General features: G+C 45.1%; 1 protein-coding gene across 6 annotated transcripts in view; it reads right to left on the reverse strand.

Annotated features, from left to right (window-relative positions):
- The window catches only part of LOC147104315 (SEC14-like protein 2), a 58,546-nt gene that overhangs the window by 12,623 nt on the left and 22,625 nt on the right, over positions 1-23,298 (reverse strand). For 5 of the 6 annotated variants that reach the window (XM_085961535.1, XM_085961539.1, XM_085961540.1 and 2 more), the window contains 5 exons: positions 12,499-12,687; positions 10,180-10,275; positions 8,462-8,522; positions 6,377-6,460; positions 2,241-2,347 (listed from right to left, as the gene is read on the reverse strand). In XM_085961535.1, the coding sequence (XP_085817661.1) occupies positions 2,241-2,347; positions 6,377-6,460; positions 8,462-8,522; positions 10,180-10,275; positions 12,499-12,687 (537 nt within the window). The remainder of the gene's footprint in view (positions 1-2,240; positions 2,348-6,376; positions 6,461-8,461; positions 8,523-10,179; positions 10,276-12,498; positions 12,688-23,298) is intronic. The other variant, XM_085961536.1, reaches the window with a different exon arrangement.

Raw genomic sequence — 23,298 nt, forward strand, 5'->3', positions numbered from 1 at the left:
ATGGACTAAAATCGCTGTCTTTACTAATCCTTAAGATCAGACTTACTTATCGTAATACCTAGAAGGAATTAAGAATTAATTAGTTCTAATTAGCAACCTTAAACATAGTTTTCATTCATGTCTACTTTTTCATTAAAATTAGCAGGTATTTTATTACAGTATTCACTCAAGTAATACATTTTCAGCTGTTTCTCCTCATACACTGTCTTTTTTGATAAGTTAAATAAAGATTTTTGATACGGTGAATAGAGAAAATATATTTTCGTTAGTTGGTAACTGAAGGGTATAAATGCCAAAGAATGAAGGGAGTGGTTCGGAGAAATTTTCTGATACAGAGGGTTGTTCAGATACAGGATGCCCTCCCAGAAGGAGTGGTGGAAACAGAATCTGTAATAGCTTTTAAAAGGAAAATGTATAAATATTTGAAAAAACATTTATTTTTAAGTATGGGGGTAGGTCAAGGGAATACGACTTTTTCCAGACAGCTTCAACAGGCATGATGGGCCAAATGGCCTCCTTCCATGCTGTATGTTCTGTGACTCACTGGACTTGGAGTCAACATTAGTTACTGATATTACAGAGAATCAGTTGGCTCTGATAATGAATCCATCTTAATACAGGACAGAGGGCAGGATTTCCTTCTAATTTGGTCCAGAGCCACTACTTTCAAAAACAGTAGTGCTGGCAGAAAAGTGAGAAACATTTTCAAAGGGTTTTTGTTTCTTGCAGTTTATTTTATAATTTCCTGCTTTCTGCTTCTAGACTCTCCCCCATAATGCATTTCCCTGGTTTAGAGGTCAGGTTGCAGTTCTCTGATCATGTTCATGCTAAAGCCTCTCTATAGATGTCTCAACTCATTTAGGAAAAAAGTTTCATATGCCTTGGTTTGAAAATGTAACTTACTTTGATGTATCTACCCTTTAAAAATAAGCACAACTCCATAGGATAAATCTTATGCTGGCGTGTTTAGTGGGTTTGTGACCAATCTTACTCTTTTTTTCATCTTAAGTCTCACGCCCAAGAGTTTCCCGATGTTGACAGCTGTGCCATCGGAGGTGAAGGGAGTGGCGTGGAACCGACGAGCTGTTTCAGCTTTCCCTTACTCGCTGTGGGGAAGCACCAGACCTCTGCTCACCCAGTGGCACAGCTGAGATCAGGAATTCACTGACTAGGTGATCATGGGTGTGAATCCCCATTCCATCACTCCGCGGGTCAGTGTGTTGGAGCTCCTGTGACCGGCACTCTCATGCTCCCCTATCATTTTTTTAATATTACGGCAACTAAACTTTATTAAAGTTAATTGTTGCCATAGATTTTATACAGGTGTAGAATCACAGCAACGCAAAGCAATTTCTGACATTAGAAGCAACATTTAACAGTTCCTCACAAAATGAACACGTTCTCACAGTCTAATAAATAGTTTGTGTACACTGAATATGCTTTTAAAAGGAAACTAGATGAGTACATGAGAGAAAAGGGAATAGAAAGATATGCTGAACGACATGAGGTAGATGGAATGGGAGGAGACACGTGTGGAGTATAACCACCAGTACAGACTAGTTGGGCCGAATGGGCTGTTTCTGTGCTGTATATTCTATGTCATGCTGGTTCTTTACAGACACGAGCATCAAAATGCCATCAAAGGCTAATGATATCTGTTAGTGTTTAGTGGAGTGGGTAGCAAATTGAAATGTTACACAAGAGCAATCTAGGATGAGATATGTTGTCACAACATTTATCTTGCATTGCAATTCGGTGTGTATTGCTTATCAGTCTCATTCCACAAACCTCCCCCACTCCAAGAAAAAGACATACTGACACAGACAGCATCTATATGTGCCACACTAGTACTGGCCATTTTTCAGTGAAGTAAATGGAAAGGTCCCATTGCAAATCTATAATGGCAAGTTAAATATATTCACTAAAGTTGACATAACTTATTAGATCAAACTGGGCACTGAGATGCAGTATATTCAAATTAACAGGATAAGAGGAACCCACTATTTAAACAAGGTAGGAGGAGCCCTGATTTGGCAACCTGGCTTGAAAATGCTAGTGCTTGAAACTAAGATGCAAAGTAATCAAATGGTTCCTCGGTGACATTGCTGTGGATTTTATTATGGAGGAATTTATCATTGTTAGGGTGCTAGAAGACTGTAGCATTGATAACACCTCTCTCAATCTTCTGATTTTCTTCAGTCCACAAAGAGCTCCAACATGAACAGCATGGAGATATTTACCTTGCACGTACACTTTGGGTTCCCATCCGGATCTGTGAGCGTTCCACCATAATAAGCAGGGAGCTGTTCTGCATCAATATTTTGTAATAGTATCTCCTTCCAATTACCTGCAAATCAAAGGCAAAGCAAGCAAAGGCATTTGTAACAGGTCTCCACAAACAGAATTAGGCTCGAGTCATTTTCTTTTATTAAAATATGAAATCTAAGGGTGCATTCACATTGCAGTTAGCAATCAGAGGCCAGTAGCTGGAGATCGGGTATCCAGCCAGAAGATGTCGGTTCGCATTACCTGGCTCCTGTCTGGCTGCAACTGTCCCCATTCTGCCCAGGAGAGAGCTGTGCACATGTCCAGAGCCCATCGTCACCATTCTGCCCAGGAGAGAGCTGTGCACATGTCCAGAGCCCATCGTCACCATTCTGCCCAGGAGAGAGCTGAGCACATGTCCAGAGCCCATCGTCACCATTCTGCCCAGGAGAGAGCTGTGCACATGTCCAGAGCCCATCGTCACCATTCTGCCCAGGAGAGAGCTGTGCACATGTCCAGAGCCCATCATCACCATTCTGCCCAGGAGAGAGCTGTGCACATGTCCAGAGCCCATCGTGGGCAGCACTCACATTTCAATGTTTCTAAAGCGGGGAGATGAGGGCTAGTGCTCTCTAACCATAAATTTAGATTACGTCGAATTACAAAGTGCCCAGGGGGCTCCAATGGACTGTGAGCATTTTGTAACCCAGGTTCGACAAGGTACTGGATTTACACTCCATGCAATCTCACACAAAAACGCTGTGAGACTACCCATTTTAAATCCATGCAAAGCCCAGATCACTTTGCCCTAGAGTGTGGGTCCCATGCTGACTCCTCTGGGCGGCCACTACACGGGCCCTGCCCATCGCCCGCTCGAATAGCGCGGCAAACAAAAACCACCCCCATAAAGGAGAAGGATTAGCCCCATCAAGGCCAACACTATTCATCCATGCTTGCGCTATCCATCAAAAATCCTGAAGTCACATGACCTGGAAGAACCTTGTCACGCTACCTTTTGGAGGGCAGGAGTGCTCCATGTGTTCTCTGTGCCTCGGCACACACGCCTACAGAATCTTCCAAGTTTGACATTTATGCTGTGATTAACTATCCTCACGCTGTTGCTGTTCAGTAGCCTATTTAAATTACTTCTATTACCTACAAAAAATTTGTGTAAGCTATAAGTGCAGTTCAAGAGAACAGCTTAACCCTGTGACGAGCGAATTGGCTACAGCCCGCAGATCCTCATACTACCACAAGGCTTCATTTGTAGCTGACCTTATCAGTGTGGGATGGTCTGGGGCACCGTACTGCACTTTCAGAAGTAGCTTTACAAAAATTATTCTAGACAGTGTGATATAAAAAAAAGGGGTAGGATGCTGGCTTAGTCCCGGTTTGCAATCTTATTTTTGTGCTTTCTCTCCCATTTCTCCAATCCAACCAGATGCTTCTGTTGAAATTTTTTGTGCATTGACATCTCTCATAATGAATGGGGCAGAAAGGCGATGAATATAAATAGTATCACTGCTGCTGTTCCAGGCACTGCAAACAGGCAGCCAATTGTAGTGTTTTCTAGGGCTGCTACTCCTGTTATATCAGGTTTTACCAGAATGTTTATCTGTGCTGGGTTGTCTTGCCGAGTTTACTGCACTTGCAATAAAAATAATGGGTGTGTCGGGCTTTTATTCTGGCGATGAACCACTCCATTGTGCAAGAGAATACAAATGTGCAACATTCTTAATATACTCTAATTTACTTTGTAATGCATCTATATTTTAAACACCAGTAAAAGATGCCTAAGAGTGAGAAAAGGACAGTAATGTGGCCAAGAATTCTCCATTACAGACAGCCGATTTACTGCTGCTGTACCATAATATATATTCTGGCAGTGCTCTAGCTCAGTGGTTCTCAAACATTTTTGGTTGAAGGACTTCTTTTCAAATGGATTAGTAATCGTGGACCGCACCCCCCCCCCCACCTAAATTATAATACTATAAACTCCTTGCACATTTACATTTCTGACTGTAAAGTTCATCAGTATCCTGTTGGAGGGACTTGCATGAAATTTTGCCAGGGCTGTCTGGTTCAGCAACATGCCTGTTGAATACTTCACTGCATGACACCTCCCTGCTCTTCCTGGAGTGGGATTAGGCTGGGTGGCGCCTGTTGGGAACGCTGGCACCGTTTCAGGTGCAACGCTCCACCGCCCGCCCACTCTCTGCACAGCTGTTGAGTGTTTCAGGGTTTTTTTCCTCCCCCCTCTGCTGTTTACCAGCCTGTCTGCACTGGACTGTCGCCGACACACTGCCTGGTAAGCAGTATTTCTGCCATCGGGACCCTGCCAGTAACTGGGACCGCGGCTTTATCCGGGTCCAGTCACAGGCCCAGCTGCCGTACTCAGTGAATGAAGCTCAGCTTGATCGTCACCCCACGCCCTAGGATATGGCTGACATAACGACTCCCCCAGCTCCAGCCCTGCGAATCCACTCCCGGTGTCTCTGGGGCCTCTAGTCTCCACTCTCGGGATTCTCAGTCAGTCCGAGGCCCGGCTAATCCGGTTACATGTTTGTTTCCAGAGCTGCCTCAGCCCCAGTGCCCGCCTGGCGATTGCTTACCAGTGTCTCACAGTGCGAGTGCACCAGGCCCCCGGGCCTGACATCGAACTCCTCACGCGCGAGCTCTTGTCTGCGCCACTCGAGCGGACGAAGGAAATCAAAATAACGGCCAACAGTGCACACCCGACCCGCGTCATCGCAGCAACGGGTCCTGTTCATATTATTTCGTGAACCCCCTGGAAAGTCTCTACAGACCCCAGTTTGAGAACCACTGCTCTAGCTTACACTGCCACATTTATGACCAGCCTGTGCTCAAACCATTGTGATTGCTTGAGAAGATGATACAATAAAGCTAATTTCCTGTTGCTATGATGATGTCCTTATAATGGTAAACAAAATGTTTTCTTTTTTAAATTCAATGTGGCTGTTCCCCTGATAATATAACTAAAGTTTCATATTGATTGTTTTCTCTGACAATTAGCTGTTAACTTTATGTCTAAGCATTTGCAATTCCTCAGATAATGAAACAGTCCGTGCCCGCCTGGACAACATCCAGGCTTAGGCTGATGAGTGGCAAATAACATTCGTGCCACACAAGTGCCAGGCAATGACTATCTCCAACAAGAGAGTCTAACCATCTCCCCAAGACATTCAGTGGCCTTAACATCATCAAATCCCCCACCATCAACATCCTGGAGGGTAACCTTTGACCAGAAACTTAAATGGACCAGCCACATAAATACAGTGGCTACAAGAGCAGATCAGAGGCTGGGTATTCACCTCCTGACTCCTTACCATCTAAAAGGCACAAGTCAGGAGCGTGATGGAATACTCTCCACTTGCCTGGATGAGTGCAGCTCCAACAACACACAAGAAGCTCAACACCATCCAGGACAAAGCAGCCTGCTTGATCGGCAAACCATCCACCACCTTAAACATTAACTCTCTCCACCACCGGCGCACTGTGGCTGCGGTGTGTACCATCTACAAGTTGCACTGCAGCAACTCGTCAAGGTTTCTTCGATAGCACCTCCCAAACCCATGACCTCTACCACCTAGAAGGACAAGGGCAGCAAACACATGGGAACACCACCACCTCCAAGTTCCCCTCCAAATCAAACACCATCGTAACTTGGAAATATATCGTCATCCCTTCATCGTCGCTGGGTCAAAATCCTGGAACTCCCTACCTAACACCTTCACCACACGGACTGCAGCGGTTCAAGAAGGCAGCTCACTACCACCTTCTCAAGGACAATTAGGGATGGGCAATAAATGCTGGCATTGCCAGCGACGCCCACATCCCGTGAATGAATTTTTAAAGTAGGATAATGAAGCTGAAACAGGAAGACCTCCGAGCTTAAATATGCACCCGCATGTAAACAAAATATGCAACCACATGCAAACATTCAAGGTCATTCTCATTGTGAATCTCACAACAAAAAACAGCTCTCAATCTGGCAGAGACAGTGCCGCCTTGTGCAGTTTGCAGGATTATTTGTGTGTTCACAATACAAAGGTGTGCGTCAAGTTATAATAAATGCTGAGAAGGAACTTACTTCCTAATACTTGAATTTTCTTGCGTGTGTCTTCACTGAGAAAATGCTTTATGAGGTTGTAGGCGACAGGAAAAAGCTTTGGTGCTGTAATGACCACAGAATAAGTCAGTAATCAAAGGACTAGAGTACTGAAAAATCCATTTATAGTTCTCACAGACACAGATGAGAAGCAGAATTTCAAACCAATACAACATTTTTCTCCCCTCCTCTCCTGAAGGCACTGATCCTTGCTGATATTGTCCCACTGGCGGACAGTCTTCCAGCACTTTGCCCGAGTGGCCATTCTCCATGTGTGAGCATAGACACTAGCTCCGATTTTAAGCCAGCCCACCCAGTGGGAGCGGGACAGGCCGGGGGTTAAAAATCGAGTCTGGGAACTTACCGTACCGTCCCAGAACTGTTCAAGGAGCATGCCATTTCAATCTCGCAATTTTGTGACTTTGACACGTCCCAGACATGTTGGGGCCTACTTACAGAGGCAACGTCGCAGTCTGAGGACATGATTTTGGTGCACACACGATTTTAACTCCGGATCCAAAAAAAACCTGCACAGTCCCGGATTGGAGATTGTGGCCAGTGGAGGCCCGGGTAAGTCTTTTTTATTTAAAAGATTAATTGTGGGTTAGGAGGAGCAGGAGCACTCTAAAACAGTTTAATTCTGTATCCTTTGTTGATACCTGACACTATTGGGTACCACATCACCTCTTACAATGTGTGGGCCCACATGAAAATACTTAATAAAATTGCAATAATTCATCTAAAATTTAGTATGAGCTAGCATGTCATGGCATAACAAACATGCATTTATAGAACACCTTTCACATCCTTAAGACATCCCAAAGCGCCTCACAGCCAATAAGGTACTTTTGAAGTATAATCACTGTTGTTTTGTAGCAGATTTGCACACAGCTAGGTTCCATAAACAGCAAGCGAGATAAACGACCAGAAAATCTGTTTTGGTTGAGGCATGAATGTTGGCCAAGACATTGAGAACTCCCGCCCCGGCTCTTCTTCAGATAGTGCCATGGGACTTTTAGATTCATCTAAACAAGAAGGGGCTGGTTAAACCTCCAACAATGGAGGATTCCCTCAGTACTGCACTAAAGTGTTAGCCTAGATTATGTGCTTACGTTCCTGGAGAGTTGGGACGTTTTAATACGTTAAAGATGCTACATAAATGCAAATTGTTGTTGTTGGAGGCCAGAGCGCTACCACTGAGCCAAGCTGACACTTAACAGAGAACCATGGCCTAGAAATTGAGTTTGCGCTGCGCCGGGGCTTAACGCTGGAAATTTAGCGCCGGTGCTAAGTCGCGCTGCGCGTGCCAAAAATTCAGTAGCGCCGCGCCCAAACGGCTGCCGGCGCTACTGAAGGCTGTTTGCGCCTGAAAACTGGCGCTACGCGCCGCATTGCAGCGCCCGATGCGGTGCGGCAGGCTCGGGAAGTGCAGGCCTCCTCCTTCAGTTAAGGAGGAGCTGCCTGCACCCGCCCGCTGGCCGGTTAAATCGCCACAAAAATGAGCCCGGCACCTCGGGGAAGTGCCGGGCTCGCAGCCGAGAAGCATCTGTTCCGCGGGGGGGGGGGGGGGGGGGGGGGGGGGGGGGAGTCCGGGGAGGGAGGTGCGGGCAGGCGGCCGGCGGGAAAGCGGCCGGCCGCCGCTCCACCTTTATGCGCCGGCGCAAAGTCGTGTAAGACTCTGTTGCCAGAGTCTTAGTTGCGGCTGCCACGGGCGAGGCGGCCGCAACTGAATTTCGGCGCTGGGGCCCGTCACCACGGCAACCGGGACGCTGCGCACACCGATGACGTCATCGGTGCCGGCGCAGCGCTACCGGTGTAACGCCGATGTTGGGCCCTAGTCAATTTCAAAACCGGCTGTAAGTCCAGCGCAATGCCCTCTAGCGCCGCAAAATGGGCGCTAAGCCCACTCAATTTCTAGGCCCATATGTTTTCGATGGAACACCCAAACTGTTCCAGTCTTGACCTTATCTAGATAACCAATCCAGATGACTTGCAGAATATTTTCCATGTCCCACCGACAATCATTCTCCATGCATTTACAAATGGGTTCTAACCAAAGTTGCTTACCTTTGATAATAAACAATGTCTTTAAACCCTCAGGGTAGTTATCCTCAAACATGGTCAGTACCTGGTTAGGTAATAACAGTTAAGATGGTGGATTAGTTTCAGTCAGTGTTTGAAAGGTTAAAAGTCCAACCCCTTCATTATTGCCTCATATTCTGCACTAGACCTCGAACTTTGCAGTAATTAACTACAGATTGTTATTATGCTAGCAGTAATTACATAGCCGACCTCTTGTGTGTATTTCAACATACAGCAGGGAGATGAAGCAGCAAGCAGTCTGCTCATATAGATCTCCATACTGACGGCCACTGTTGGCACAAAAACTTACCTAGAATAGAATCAAATTCAAACAGTGCATATTGAAAATAACATCAGGCAATAACATTCTGGTTGTAATCTGGTTATGGTTGGATTCAGATGACAGTTATAGATCAAGAGCATTTATTATTTCACCAAATCCACTCGATAATATTACCACTTACAATCACTCCCACATATCTCCATGTAAGAAATCATTGGAACCCTCTACTGGATTACTGCTTCTAATCGCATCATTCTTCCATATCTATTATGTTTTATATAACAAACTACAGGAAACTTTCGTTTATCCAGAGGTTAAATGTCCGGAAAGCTCTATCCACCGGCAAAATTCAGGAGTCGGTTCAGATAATTTTTTTTCTTTTCGTTGCTTCTTTTCTCCAGTCCTGGCTCTGCAAGCGTCTCTGTAGCTAAGCAACAGCTTCAGCTAGACGCTTGCAAGCTGCGCCAACTGTTTTGAAGCTATTGCTAAGCAACGGGGTTTGTTGCTTCACACGGAGCTCTGTATGTTTTAACATTAGCGTTGGTTTCTACAGCAGTTTTGATCTAACGGCACCAGCTCGGTCCCGTCGGTGCCGGATAGTAGAAAGTTTCCTGTACCTGAAACCTTCCATTCGATGTAATCATTCTCTGGTATCTATTATATCTATCTATATATATAAACGAGTCGATCTGTCTGTCTGTCCTTCTGTCCTCGGGTGTGCATCTGTCCGGCTATGCGCTCGAAAGTTATAGAGCATACCTACGCGCACGTTACCTCCGAAGAAAGCTTACGGTTCCGGGACGGTCATAAGCGTATTTACTTTTCGGTCGGACGAAAATTGTTCGCGCCTTATGCAAAAAACCTTCAAAATTAGACTCATTATCTGCTACTTAGCATTGATTGACTGACGTCAAGGTTCGACCAATCCTGTGCCGTCACGATTGACCAATCCTACAGTACAGTCCCCTGATGGTTGGCCAATTGGTGTGTGCGAGTGTGGGCAGGACTAATCGTTTTCATCTCAGGGATCTGGCAGCCATTGTTTCACTGCCATTACTTCAGCTTCCAGCTCAAACTACTTTGATCATCCAGCTTTGAAAAAGTTAGTATCTCTTTTAAAAATAACATAAGATTTACCAAAAACGTTTTATAAGTACTTTCACTTTCATCTTTCAAGGTATTAAAAGGTAGAAATGTTGCCCGGCAGCAGATTAAGAGAGGGACACAGACAGGGCCCAAAAGCCTGGGACTCGATTTAAAATGTTGCCCGGCAGCAGATTCACAGAGGGACACAGAGAGGCCCCAAAGCCTGCCACTCGATTTAAACCGCCCGACCCAAAACAGCCCTGGCAAAGCCGGGCTCCCCCAGCTAGTTCTCTATAAAGAGATTCTGTAAATCCTGAATGGTGTGCTGCCTTACCTCTCCATACAGTTCAACTGCAGGTTTCCATAAATGCTTCAATCCCAGATTCTCACAATCATAGATCATGGTGATCGCCTCAATCTGTTTATCATGCTGCAAAAAGAAAAACACTCAATCAACATTTAGCTAGGATAGTAATACAGTCAACCAAGTCATTTTATATTTTATTATTCCAACAAAGAGGTGAATAAACATGAACTCACTCTTTTAGGTGCTTAAGACCAATGCATAATTTGAACTAATAACTTGCTTTTGGCATTTTAAGGTTCAACATCAGCCCTTAGCTCGAGATATTATTTTTGATGTCATTGTATCATTGGTCATGGGTCAAGATCATGACCTAATATGCACTAGGCTGACACTATACAGCAGATCAAAGAAGAGATGCAGGCCCACACACAGCCAAAAAGGACAGTGGCTCAGCAATTACTTATAGGTTTCATATATTATCATGGCAGGAGACAAACATTTTTCCAGTCTGCTAGTTCAGAACAAGCACTGAATAAAAGTTACTGCTCCAGACATCATTGGACTTGCGCACTAAACATACCCAACAAAATAGTTTCTTTCCCTTAAAGTAACAGTAAAGCCGATGGTACGTTCCTTTATAGCATTTCATTTCAGACTGCAATTTATGATTAAATTGCACTGAACTAAGGATAGCACAATGGCACATGTAGAGGTTTGTGCCTCAGTTCCTATATGTCAAATTCTAATCTACATTATGCCACCAGTGAGAGATGCTGAGCCGAGGTTGTTTGATTCCCCACAACGGAGAGACAAAAAAAAAAAAATCAATGGACGGGTAAACCCCACCTGCTCTCCTAGTTGTGTGGGGGCTACAAACAGGTAGAGCGCACAAGAAATAAAATCATAATGACATTGAAAGTAACGATGTAATTGCAATGGACCAGAGCTGTCTGCTTTTGGAGCGCTGCGCCAGATCCTTGTGATGCGACTGCTGAGTGGGCTGCGTTTGATCAAGGGTGTGTTTACCCTGAACTTTACCGCGAGCATGAAGCAGAAACCTCTGTTGGGCGATGCTAGAGTTGTACGGCTGTCGGCGAGGCAAGCGGCCCAAATTGTTTCCGCAGTGACTGACGAGGCGTGACAGGTGCTGGCAGCTCACCGCATTTATTAAAATGAGGCCTGAAGCCCAGTTAGGGCTGAGCCTTGTGCCACCAGCTTCTGCCGCGTGCTCGGTGCACATCGACCAATTCTCACCCAAAAAATGGGCCTAGATGAATTTCTACCCCAAACAATCACCCACCCTGAAGTACTTGAGAGTTGTTAGCACCCGTGAAAGCACAAATAGCTTGAGCCCCTCCCTTCTGGGGAGAGAGGCAGATTTAAAAAAATGCTGATTTATATTCCAGAAATAAACTTGCATTCCCTCTGTAGTTTCTCTTGATTTATACCTGCCTGAGCACTGTTACTATTAGTAAACCTAAATTCCACAGGACCACCTCGCTTCAGACTGCTGTTCTCCGCCTTTTACAGTATGAGATATGTAGATGTTACACTGAAGCAAATACCAGGTGGTGGTGGAAGCAGATAGATGCTGTGTAGCACTCGTCGTTTCACAGACCACACTTCATAGGAACAGAAGTAGGCCATTCAGCTCCTCGAGCCTGTTCCGCCATTCAATTAGATCACGGCGGATCTGTATTTTAACTCCATTTACCCACCTTTGTTCCGCAACCCTCAATATCCTTGCCTAACAAAATCTATCGATCTCAGCGTTGAAATTTTCAATTGACCCAGCCTCAACAGCATTTTGGGTGTTCGAGTTCCAGATTTCCACTACCCTTTGCGTGCAGTGCAAAGGTTGTTCTGGGCTCCCCACCAGAGGAAAAGGTTTCTCTATCTACCCTATCAAATCCTTTAATCATCTAAACACTTCAATTAGATCACCTCTTAATCTTCTATATGCAAGGGAATACAAGCCTACTCTATGCAAACTGTCCTCATAATTGAACCTTTTTAGCCCCGAAATAATTTGGAATTTTAACTTCAAAAATAGGCTATTGGCACAAAGATAGTTCCAATTTATTTAAAAATCAAACAAACAAAAATTGTACTAGATCCCTAAAAACCCAAAATGTTCCTTTAAACTACCGGACTGAAAAGTAAGTGTCAAATTAGAATGAAGCATCCGGAATTTTAAATACTGGTAACAGCACAATTCATCTTCAGAACTCCGAGTTCCACAAGGAAAAATGTTACATTCTGAATTTTAAACAACCAAAAGATTCACAACTCAGGAACTACTCATCCAGGATGTCTCCCATTTAAAAATTCCTCGTAGCTCCTTACCTTTTTAGACTGTTTCATACACTCTTCTCGCAGCAGTTCACAATCTCGGATTTTTGTCTTTAAACAATCCTGCTTAGATGCCGAATGCATCAAACCTTTTGGATCCAAAGGGCCAATCACGTCATACCAAATAGGGCTGCCTTCTTTGTCATAGCCGCACAGTCCTCCAGCGAAATAACGAATAATGACCTGGCAGAGGACATAGAGCTCAGTTCCCAGAGTCAACATTCTCTAGACACATTTAGTCTATTTTCCCACCATGTATCCAGTTTCTTTTACCTGCCTCAAGCAGGCTTAAGGGACCGAATAGCTCCTATTTCTTATGTTCTTAAGATCGCCCACAGCACAGAAAAGAGAAGAGGCTACCCAAAATTGGGCCTCTGCACCAGTAGGTAGAGGGCGTACAGGAGCTGCCTCAATTGATATGTTCTCCAGTTTCCTCTCTTTTTCAAAAAGGGGAATCAATTTTCCTGTACTCGGGCTTCTCCCTGGATTCCAAAATGGAGCAGCTGATCCAAGCAATTAATGGATGTTGTTCAAATTTGCCAAAGAACTGTGTTAAAACTAAATAAACTGCAATAGCATCACAAAGACACGTATAAAGTAGGAGGCCCATTCAGACTGTCTAACTAATCCTTCCATAGGAACCTAAGAGCCTCCTCCCCATCAGACTGCTTCTTGAATGACTACAGAGTTTTTAACTTCCATTACCCTGGAAGACCATTAATTACTCCTTGTATAAAGAAGTGCTTCCTGACATCAGTTCTGAACTTGCCTTTTACCAGTTGGTATCGAAGTCCCCTTGTCCTGAGGTCACAGTTTAACTTGAAATACTGCTCATTATTAACCTTTTCTAATCCACTTATGTACTTCTATAAAGGTCCCTTCTCACTTACCTCATTTTAAGGCTAAAAAGTCCAAATTTTCTAATCTTTCCTCATAACTCAGTCCTTTGATACCAAGGATCAGCCTGTGGGCCTGTCGCTGCCGTATTCCAGGGCTTGAAAATGTTTCTCTTCTGCCTCAGTGACCAGCCCTGAATGAAGTATTCAAGGTGCAGCCTGACCAGACACTATACAGATTCAGCATGAATGCCTCAGACTTTTACTCTACTGACCTGTCAATGTAACTCATTTGCTTTGTTAATTGTTGCTCTGCAATGACTGGACATGGTCAGTGTTGAATCTACTATCATGCCCAGATTTCTTTCAACTTCCTCCCTAGTTAGTTTTAACACCACTCATTAAGTACGTCCCCCATTTTTTCTTCCAGTGTATAAGATAATACTTATCTATATTGAATTTTCTCTGCCATAATTCAGCCCACCTGCAACTATTGTCCAGATCCTTCTGTAATTCCTGAGCTGCTTCGTTAGATTCTATGCGCTCCCGTTTTACCAACCAGTTTATCATTTATCTCGGTCAGAAACAGCAGGAGCCACAGCATCGAACCCTGGGATAATTCACTCAGTGCACCCCCTCAGCCCAACATCACTTTCCTAACAACGACCTGCTGCTTCCTCTCTTTCAGCAAATTCCTTAATTCATCTTCAATTTTTCCCCCAAGATACCCACTGTATGGGGGTTATCGTTAGGGACTAAAAGCCGACAAATCCCCTGGACCTGATGGCCTACATCCAAGGGTTCTAAAAGAGGTGGCTGCAGAAATAGTGGATGCATTGGTTTTGATCTTCCAAAATTCCCTAGATTCTAGAACAGTCCCAGTGGATTGGAAGGTCGCAAATGTAACCCCACTATTCAAGAAAGGAGGGAGAGAGAAAACAGGGAACTACAGGCCAGTTAGCCTGACATCAGTCGTCAGGAAAATGCTGGAATCCATTATTAAGGAAGTGGTAACAGGGCACTTAAAAAATCATAATATGATTAGGCAGAGTCAAGATAGTTTTATGAAAGGGAAATCGCGTTTAACAAATTTATTAGAGTTTTTTGAGGATGTAACTAGCAGTGTAGATAAAGGGGAACCAGTGCACGTAGTATATTTGGATTTCCAAAAGGCATGTGATAAGGTGCCACATAAAAGCTTGCTATGCAAGATAAGGGCTCATGGGGTTCGGGGTATTATATTAACATGGATAGAGGATTGGTTAATGGACAGAAAACAGAGAGTAGGGATAAACAGGCCATTTTCCGGTTGGCAGGCTGTAACTAGTGGGGTGCCGCAAGGATCAGGTCTTGGGCCACAGCCATTCATAATCTATATTAATGACTTAGATGAAGGGACTGAGTGCAATGTCTCCAAGTTTGCTAATGATACAAAGCTTGGTGGGAAAGTAAGCTGAGGACACATAGAGCCTGCAAAGGGATATAGACAGGTTAAGTGAGTGGGCAATAAGGTGGCAGATGGAGTATAATGTGTGAGGACATTTTTTAAAATTTGTTTATAGGCCAGCATTTATTGCTTATCCCTAATTGCCCTTGAGAAGGTGGTGGTGAGCCGCCGCCTTGAACCGCTGCAGTCCGTGTGCTGAAGGTACTCCCACAGTGCTGTTAGGTAGAGAGTTCCAGGATTTTGACCCAGTGACGATGAAGGATCGGCGATATATTTCCAAGTCAGGATGGTGTGTGACTTGGAGGGGGTGGTGTTCCCATGCGCCTGCTGCCCTTGTCCTTCTAGGTGGAAGAGGTCGCAGGCGTGGCGAGTTGCTGCAGTGCATCTTGTAGATGGTACACACTGCAGCCAAGGTACGCTGGTGGTGGAGGGAGTGAATGTTTAATGTGGTGGATGGGGTGTCAATCAAGTGGGCTGCTTTGCCCTGGATGGTGTTGAGCTTCTTGAGTGGTGTTGGAGCCACACTCGTCCAGGCAAGTGGAGAGTATTCCATCACACTCCTGACTTGTGCCTTGTAGATGGTGGAAAGGCTTTGGTGAGTCAGGAGGTGAGACACTCACCGCAGTATACCTAGCCTCTGACCTGCTCTTGTTGCCACAGTATTTATGTGGCTGGTCCAGTTAAGTTTCTGGTTAATGGTGACCCCCAGGATGTTGATGGTGGGGGACTCGGCGATGGTAATGCCATTGAATGTCAAGGGGCGGTGGTTAGACTCTCACTTGTTGGAGATAGTCATTGCCTGGCACTTCTGTGGCGTGAATGTTACCCGCCACTTATCAGCCCAAGCCTGAACGTCGTCCAGGTCTTGTTGCATGCGGGCATGGACTGCTTCATTATCTGAGGAGTTGTGAATGGCACTGAACACTGTGCAGTCATCAGCGAACATCCCATTTCTGACCTTGTGTTGGAGGGAAGGTCATCGATGAAGCAGCTGAAGATGGTTGGGCCTAGGACACTGCCCTGAGGAACTCCTGCAGCGATGTCCTGGGGCTGTGATTGACCTTCAACCATCACAACCATCTTCCTTTGTGCTAGGTATGACTCCAGCCAGTGGAGAGTTTCCCCCCCCGATTCCCATTGACTTCAGTTTTACTAGGGCTCCTTGATGTCAAGGGCAGTCACTCTCACCTCACCTCTTGAATTCAGCTCCTTTGTCCATGTTTGGACCAAGGCTGTAATAAGGTCGGGGGCTGAGTGGTCTTGGCAGAACCCAAACTGGGCATCAGTGAGCAGGTTATTGGTGAGTAAGTGCCGCTTGATAGCCTGTCAATGACACCTTCCATCACTTTGCTGATGATTGAGAGTAGACTGATGGGGCGGTAATTGGCCAGTTTGGATTTGTCCTGCTTTTTTTGGACAGGACATACCTGGGCAGTTTTTCACATTGTCGGATAGATGCTAGTGTTGTAGCTGTACTGGAACAGCTTGGCTAGAGGTGCGGCTAGTTCTGAAGCACAAGTCTTCAGCACAATAGCCGGGATGTTGTCGGGGCCCATAGCCTTTGCTGTAACCCGTGCGCTCAGCCGTTTCTTGATATCACGTGGAGTGAATTGAATTGGCTGAAGACTGGCTTCTGTGATGGTGTGGACCGCAGGAGGAGGCTGATAAGGATCATCCAGTTGGCACTTCTGGCTGAAGATGGTTGCAAACGCTTCAGCCTTGTCTTTTGCAGTCACGTGCTGGGCTCCACAATCATTGAGGATGGGGATATTCATGGAGCCTCCTCCTCCTGTTAGTTGCTTAATGGTCCACCACCATTCATGACTGGATGTAGCAGGACTGCAGAGTTTTGATCTGATCCGTTGATTGTGGGATCGCTTAGCCCTGTCTATAGCATGCTGCTTTCGCTTTTTAGCATGCATGTAGTCCTGTGTTGCAGCTTCCCCAGGTTGGCACCTCATTTTTAGGTACGCCTGGTGCTGCTCCTGGCATGCTCTTCTACACTCCTTATTGAACCAGGGTTGGTCCCCTGGCTTGATGGTAATGGTAGAGTGAGGGATATGCTGGGCCATGAAGTTACAGATTGTGGTGGAATACAGTTCTGCTGCTGCTGGTGGCCCACAGCGCCTCATGGATGCCCAGTTTTGAGCTGCTAGATCTGTTCTTAATCTATCCCATTTAGCACAGTGGTAGTGCCACACAACACAATGGAGGGTGTCCTCAGTATGAAGACGGGACTTCGTCTCCACAATGACTGTGCGGTGATCACTGCTACCAATATGGTCATGGACAGATGCATCTGCGACAGGTAGATTGGTGAGCACGAGGTCAAGTAGGTTTTTCCCTCGTGTTGGTTCTCTCACCACCTGTCGCAGGCCCAGACTGGCAGCTATGTCCTCAGGACTCAGCCAGCTCGGTCAGTAGTGGTGCTACTGAGCCAGTCTTGGTGATGGACATTGAAGTCCCCCACCCAGAGTACATTCTGTGCCCTTACTACTCTCAGTGCTTCTTCCAAGTGGTGTTCAACATGGAGGAGTACTGATTCATCAGCTGAGGGAGGGCGCTGGTGGTAATCAGCAGGAGGTTTCCTTGCCCATGCTTGACCAAAAGCCATGAGACTTCATGGGGTCCGGAGTCAATGCTGAGGACTCACAGGGCCACTCCCTTCCGACTGTATACCACTCTGCCACCAACCCTGGTGGGTCTATCCTGCCGGTGGGACAGGACATACCTGGGTGATGGTGATGGAAGAGTTTGGGACATTGGCTGAAAGGTATGATTCTGTGAGTATGACTATGTCAGGCTGTTGCTTGACTAGTCTGTGGGACAGTTCTCCCAATTTTGGCACAAGTCCCCAGATGTTGGTGTGGAGAACTTTGCAGGGTCGACTGGGCTGGGTGTACCGTTGCCGCGCCCGTAGCCGGTGCGGAGGTCGATGCCGGGTGGTCCGTCCGGTTTCATTCTTATTATTGTGTTTCATACAGAGTGTCTTGCTAAGCCTTTCAGAGGGCAGTTAAGTGTCAACCACATTGCTGTGGGTCTGGAGTCACATATAGGCCAGACCAGGTAAGGACGGCAGATTTCCTTCCCTGAAGGACATTAGTGAACTAGATGTGAGGTTATTCACTTTGGTAGGAAGATTAGAAAAACAGAATATTTTTTTAAATGGTGAGAAACTATTAAATGTTGGTGTTCAGAGAGATTTAGGTGTCCTCGTACAGGAAACACAGAGTTAGCATGCAAGTACAGCAAGCAACTGGGAAGGCAAATGGCATGTTGGCCGTTATTGCAAGGGGGTTGGAGTATAAGAGTAAGGAAGTCTTACTACAATTATACAGGGCCTTGGTGAGACCACACCTGGAGTACTGTGCACAGTGTTTGTCTCCTTATTTGAGAAAGGACATACATGCCTTCGAGTCAGTGCAACAAAGGTTCACTGGATTGATCCCTGGGACGAGAGGGTTGGCCTATGAGAGATTGAGTAGATTGGGCCTAAACACTCTGAAGTTTAGAAGAATGAGAGGTGATCTCATTGAAATATATAGGATTCCGAGGGGGATTGATAGGGTAGATGCTGAGAGGTTGTTTCCCCTGGCTGGAGAGTCTAGAACTAGGGGGCATAGTCTCAGGATAAGGGGTCGGCCATTTAAGACTGAGATGAGGAGGAATTTCTTTACTCAGAGGGTTGTGAATCTTTGGAATTCTCTGCCCCAGAGGGCTGTGGATGCTGAGTGGTTGAGTATATTCAAGGCTGAGATAGACAGATTTTTGAACCAACAGAAAATGCTGGAAATACTCAGCAGGTCAGGTAGCATCTCTGGAAACAGAAACAGAGTTAATGTTTCAGGTCAATTACCTTTCATCAGAACTGGAAAATGTTACAGATGTAACAGGTTTTGAGCAAGTCCAGAGGCAGGGAAAGGGGGGGTTGGAGAATTACAAAAGGGAAGGTCTGTGATAGGGTGGAAGGCATCTTTCAGTTAGGCCCTTTACAGCCTTCTGGACTCAACTTTGAGTTCAACAATTTCAGATCATAACCTCTCACCCATTTTTTCGGACAGCAGGTGCTGATTCTGCTATTCCCATTTACACCTCCTCTAGACCCATCTTTTGTTTCTTTACTTGTCCCATTACCATCCCCTTTTGCCTTCCACCATCATCCCTTTTGTCATTCAATCTCTCCTGCCTTCCACCCTATACGGTCACAGGCCCCGGAAAATCCGGGCCATTATGCTCACTAGCTTAGATTCTGGAATGCTTTTGTACACCCAATTTAGGTTAGTTAAAGTCCCCCATGATCATAGAAAGTTACAGCACGGAAGGAGGCCATTCAGCCCATCGTGTCCGTGCCGGCCGACAAAAAGCTATCCAGCCTAATCCCACTTTCCAGCTCTTGGTCCATAACCCTGCAGGTTACAGCACTTCAAGTGTACATCCAAGCACTTTTTCAATGTGGTGAGGGTTTCTGCCTCTAACACCCTTTCAGGCAGTGAGTTCCAGACCCCAACCATCCTCTGGGTGAAGACATTTCCCCTCAAATCCCCTCTAAACCTACCAATTACTTTAAATCTATGCCCCTGGTTGTTGACCCCTCTGCTAAGGGAAATAGGTCCTTCCTATCCACTCTATCTAGGCCCCTCATAATTTTATACACCTCAATAAGGTCTCCCCTCAGCCTCCTCTGTTCCAAAGAAAACAAACCCAGCCTATCCAATCTTTCCTCGTAGCTATAATTCTCCAGTCCAGGCAACATTCTCAGAAATCTCCTCTGTACCCTCTCTAGTGCAATCTCGTCTTTCCTGTAATGTGGTGACCAGAACTGTACGCAGAACTCTAGCTGTGGCCTAACTAGTGTTTTATACAGTTCAAGCATAACCTCCCTACTCTTGTATTCTATGCCTCAGCTAATAAAGGCAAGTATTCCATATGCCTTCTTAACCACTGTATCTACTTGGCCTGCTACCTTCAGGGATTGGTGGACCTGCACTCCAAGGTCCCTTTGTCCTTCTACACTAGTATGACCTTTCAGTTTGCACATACCTTCCTTATTTCTTCATGAATAACCTGCCCTGTTTATTTTGACTTAGTGTTCAAAAGGAAACCCCAAGAATTATCAATGCTCCCTTCACACTACATACTTCTAGCCAGATTATTTCATTGGAAAGCTTATCCTGCACCAGCAGGTTTACTTCCTTCCCTGATATAAAGAGCTACTCCATGTCCTTTACTCCCTAGTCTGTCCTTCATGAACCTTTTAAATACTTTTATGTTGTATCCTTAGTCTATCAGAAAGAAAGAATTGCATTTATAGAATGCCTTTGATGACCTCCGGACATCCCAAAGTGTTTTACAGCCAATGAAGTACTTTTGAAGTGTAGTCACTGTTGTAATGTAGGAAACGCAGCAGCCAATTTGCGCACAGCAAGCTCCCACAAACAGCAATGTGAAAATGACCAGATAATCTGTTTTTGGTGATGTTGATTGAGGGATAAATATTGGCCAGGTCATAAGAACATAAGAAGCAGGAGTAGGCCAATAGGCCCCTCGAGCCTGCTCCGCCATTCAATAAGATCATGGCTGATCCAATCTTGGCCTCAACACCACTTTCCCGCTCTCTCCCCATACCCCTCGACTCCCTTGTAGTTCAAATGTCTGTCAATGAATATATTCAGTGACTCCGCCTCCACAGCGCTCTGGGGTAGAGAATTCCAAAGATTCACGACCCTCAGAGAAGAAATTCCTCCTCATCTCCGTCTTAAATGGGTGACCCCGCATTCTGAAATGTGCCCCCTAGTTCTAGATACCCCCACCAGGGGAAACATCCTCTCAGCATCCACCCTGTCAATCCCCCTCAGAATCTTATATGTTTCAATAAGATCACCTCTCATTCTTCTAAACTCCAATGAGTATAGGCCCAACCTGCTCAACCTTTCGTCATACGTCAATCCCTTCATCCCAGGAATCAACCTAGTGAACCTTCTCTGCACTGCCTCCAATGCAAGTATATCCTTCCTTAAATATGGAGACCAAAACTGTACGCAGTACTCCAGGTACAGTCTCACCAGCGCCCTGTAAAGTTGCATCAAAACTTCCCTACTTTTATACTCCATACCACTTGCAATAAAGGCCAACATTTCATTAGCCTTCCTAATTACTTGCTGTACCTGCATTCTAACTTTTTGTGTTTCATGTACTAGGACCCCCAAATCCCTTTGTACCGCAGCATTTTGTAGTATCACTCCATTTAAATAATAATTTGCTTTTTCATTCTTCCTTCCAAAGTGGATAACCTCACATTTTCCCACATTATACTCCATCTGCCAAATTTTTGCCCACTCACTTAGCCTATCTACATCCCTTTGCAGACTCTGAGTCCTCTTCACACCTTGCTAACCCACCTATCTTTGTATCATCAGCAAATTTGGCTACAGTACACTCGGTCCCTTCATCCACAACATTAATATAGATTGTAAATAGTTGAGGCCCCAGCACTGATCCCTGTGGCACCCCACTAGTTACTGATTGCCAACCGGAAAATGACCCATTTATCCTGAATTTCTATTTTCTGTTAGTTAGCCAATCCCCTATCCATGCCAATATATTACCCCCAACCCCGTGCGCTGCAGTAACCTTTTATGTGGCACCTTATCGAATGCCTTCTGGAAATCCAAATACACGACATCTACTGGTTCCAGTTTAGCCACCCTGTTTGTTACATCCTCAAAGAACTCTAGCAAATTTGTCAAACACGATTTCCCTTTCATAAAACCATGCTGACTCTGCTTGATTGTCTTTATGATTTTCTAAATGTTCTGCTATTACCTCCTTAATAATGGATTCCAGCATTTCCCCAATGACAGAAGTTAGGCTAACTGGCCTATAGTTTCCTGCTTTCTGTCTCCTTTCTTGAATAGTGGCATTATATTTGCAGTTTTCCAATCCAGAATCCAGGGAATTTTGGTAGATTACAACCAATGCATCCACTATCTCTGCAGTCACTTCTTTTAAGACCCTAGGTTGCAGGCCATCGGGTCCAGGGGATTTGTCGGCCTTTAGCCCCAGTAGTTTGCCTAGTACTTTTTCTCTAGTGATAGAGATTGTTTTAAGTTCCTCCCTCCCTATAGCCCCTTGATTATCTATTATTATTGGGATGTTTTTAGTGTCTTCTACTGTGAAGACCGATCCAAAATAATTGTTTAGAGTCTCTGCCATTTCTCTATTTCCCATTATTACTTCCCCAGTCTCATCCTCTAAGGGACCAACGTTTACTTTAGCCCACAACCTTCTGACTCAGAGGCGAGACTGCTACCAGCTGAGCCATGGCTGACATCAGTGGTTAACCTTGTTTCTGAGATCCCGAATGCATTACAGTTCCCAACTGCTGTAGCTGGCTTGTTGTTGTTGAATCATCTTGTTGCAAGTGATTCTATCATTCATATATATGCACCTTAATAGGTTAAGCCTATTTTTCACAGCATTCCTTTTCTTATTTGACCTTTGTATTATTAATTTCCTTTCTATTTGGTCTGTTTTGTTTATCACTCCTCACTGCTGGACTTGGGGTAAAGGGCACAATTTTGAAATCTGCAGATGACACAAAACTTGTAAGTGTAGTAAACAGTGAGCTAGATAGTAATAGGTTTCAAGAGGACACAGACAGGCTGGTGGAATGGGCAGATACATGGCAAATGAAATTCAGTGCAGAAAAGTGTGAGGTGATACATTTTGGTAGGAAGAATGAGGAGAGACAATACAAGCTGAATGGTACAATTTTAAGGGGGTGCAAGAGGAGAGAGACCTGGGGGTGTTTGTGCACAAATCTGTGAAGGTGGCAGGACAGGTTAACAAAGCAGTTAATAAAGCGTATGGGATCCTGGGCTTTATAAATAGAGGCAGAGAGTACAAAAGCCAGGAAGTTATGCTAAACCAATATAAAACACTAGTTCGGCCCCAGCTGGAGTATTACGTCCAATTCTGGGCACCGCACTTTAGGAAGGACGCGATGGCTTTGGAGAGGGTGCAGAAGAGATTTACTAGGATGGTTCCAGGGATGAGGGATTACAGTTACGTGGATAAACTGGAGAAGCTGGAGTTGTTCTCCTTGGAGCAGAGAAGGCTAATGGGAGATTTGATGGAGGTGTTTAAAATCATGAAGGGTTTAGATAGAGTAAATAAAGGGAAACTGTTTCCAATGGCTGAAGGGTCGATAACCAGAGGGCACAGATTTAAGGTGATTAGCAAAAGAACCTGAAGCAACTTGAGGGAAAATGTTTTACGTAATGAGTGGTTAGGATCTGGAATGCACTGCCTGATGGGGTCATTGATACAGATTCAGTAGTAGCTTTCAAAAGGGAATTGGATAAATATTTGAAGGAGAAAAAATTGAAGGGATATGGGGAAAGAGCGGGGGAGTGGGACTAACTGGATTGCTCTTCGAAAGAGCCGGCGCCGACTCAATGGGCCGACTGGCCTCCTTCTGTGCTGTACTATGCTATGAATCTATAATTGTTT

This window comes from Somniosus microcephalus, chromosome 19 (genome assembly GCF_052327205.1).
Source record: "Somniosus microcephalus isolate GS21.2 chromosome 19, FLI_Smic_1.0, whole genome shotgun sequence".
In the NCBI taxonomy this organism is placed as follows: domain Eukaryota; kingdom Metazoa; phylum Chordata; class Chondrichthyes; order Squaliformes; family Somniosidae; genus Somniosus; species Somniosus microcephalus.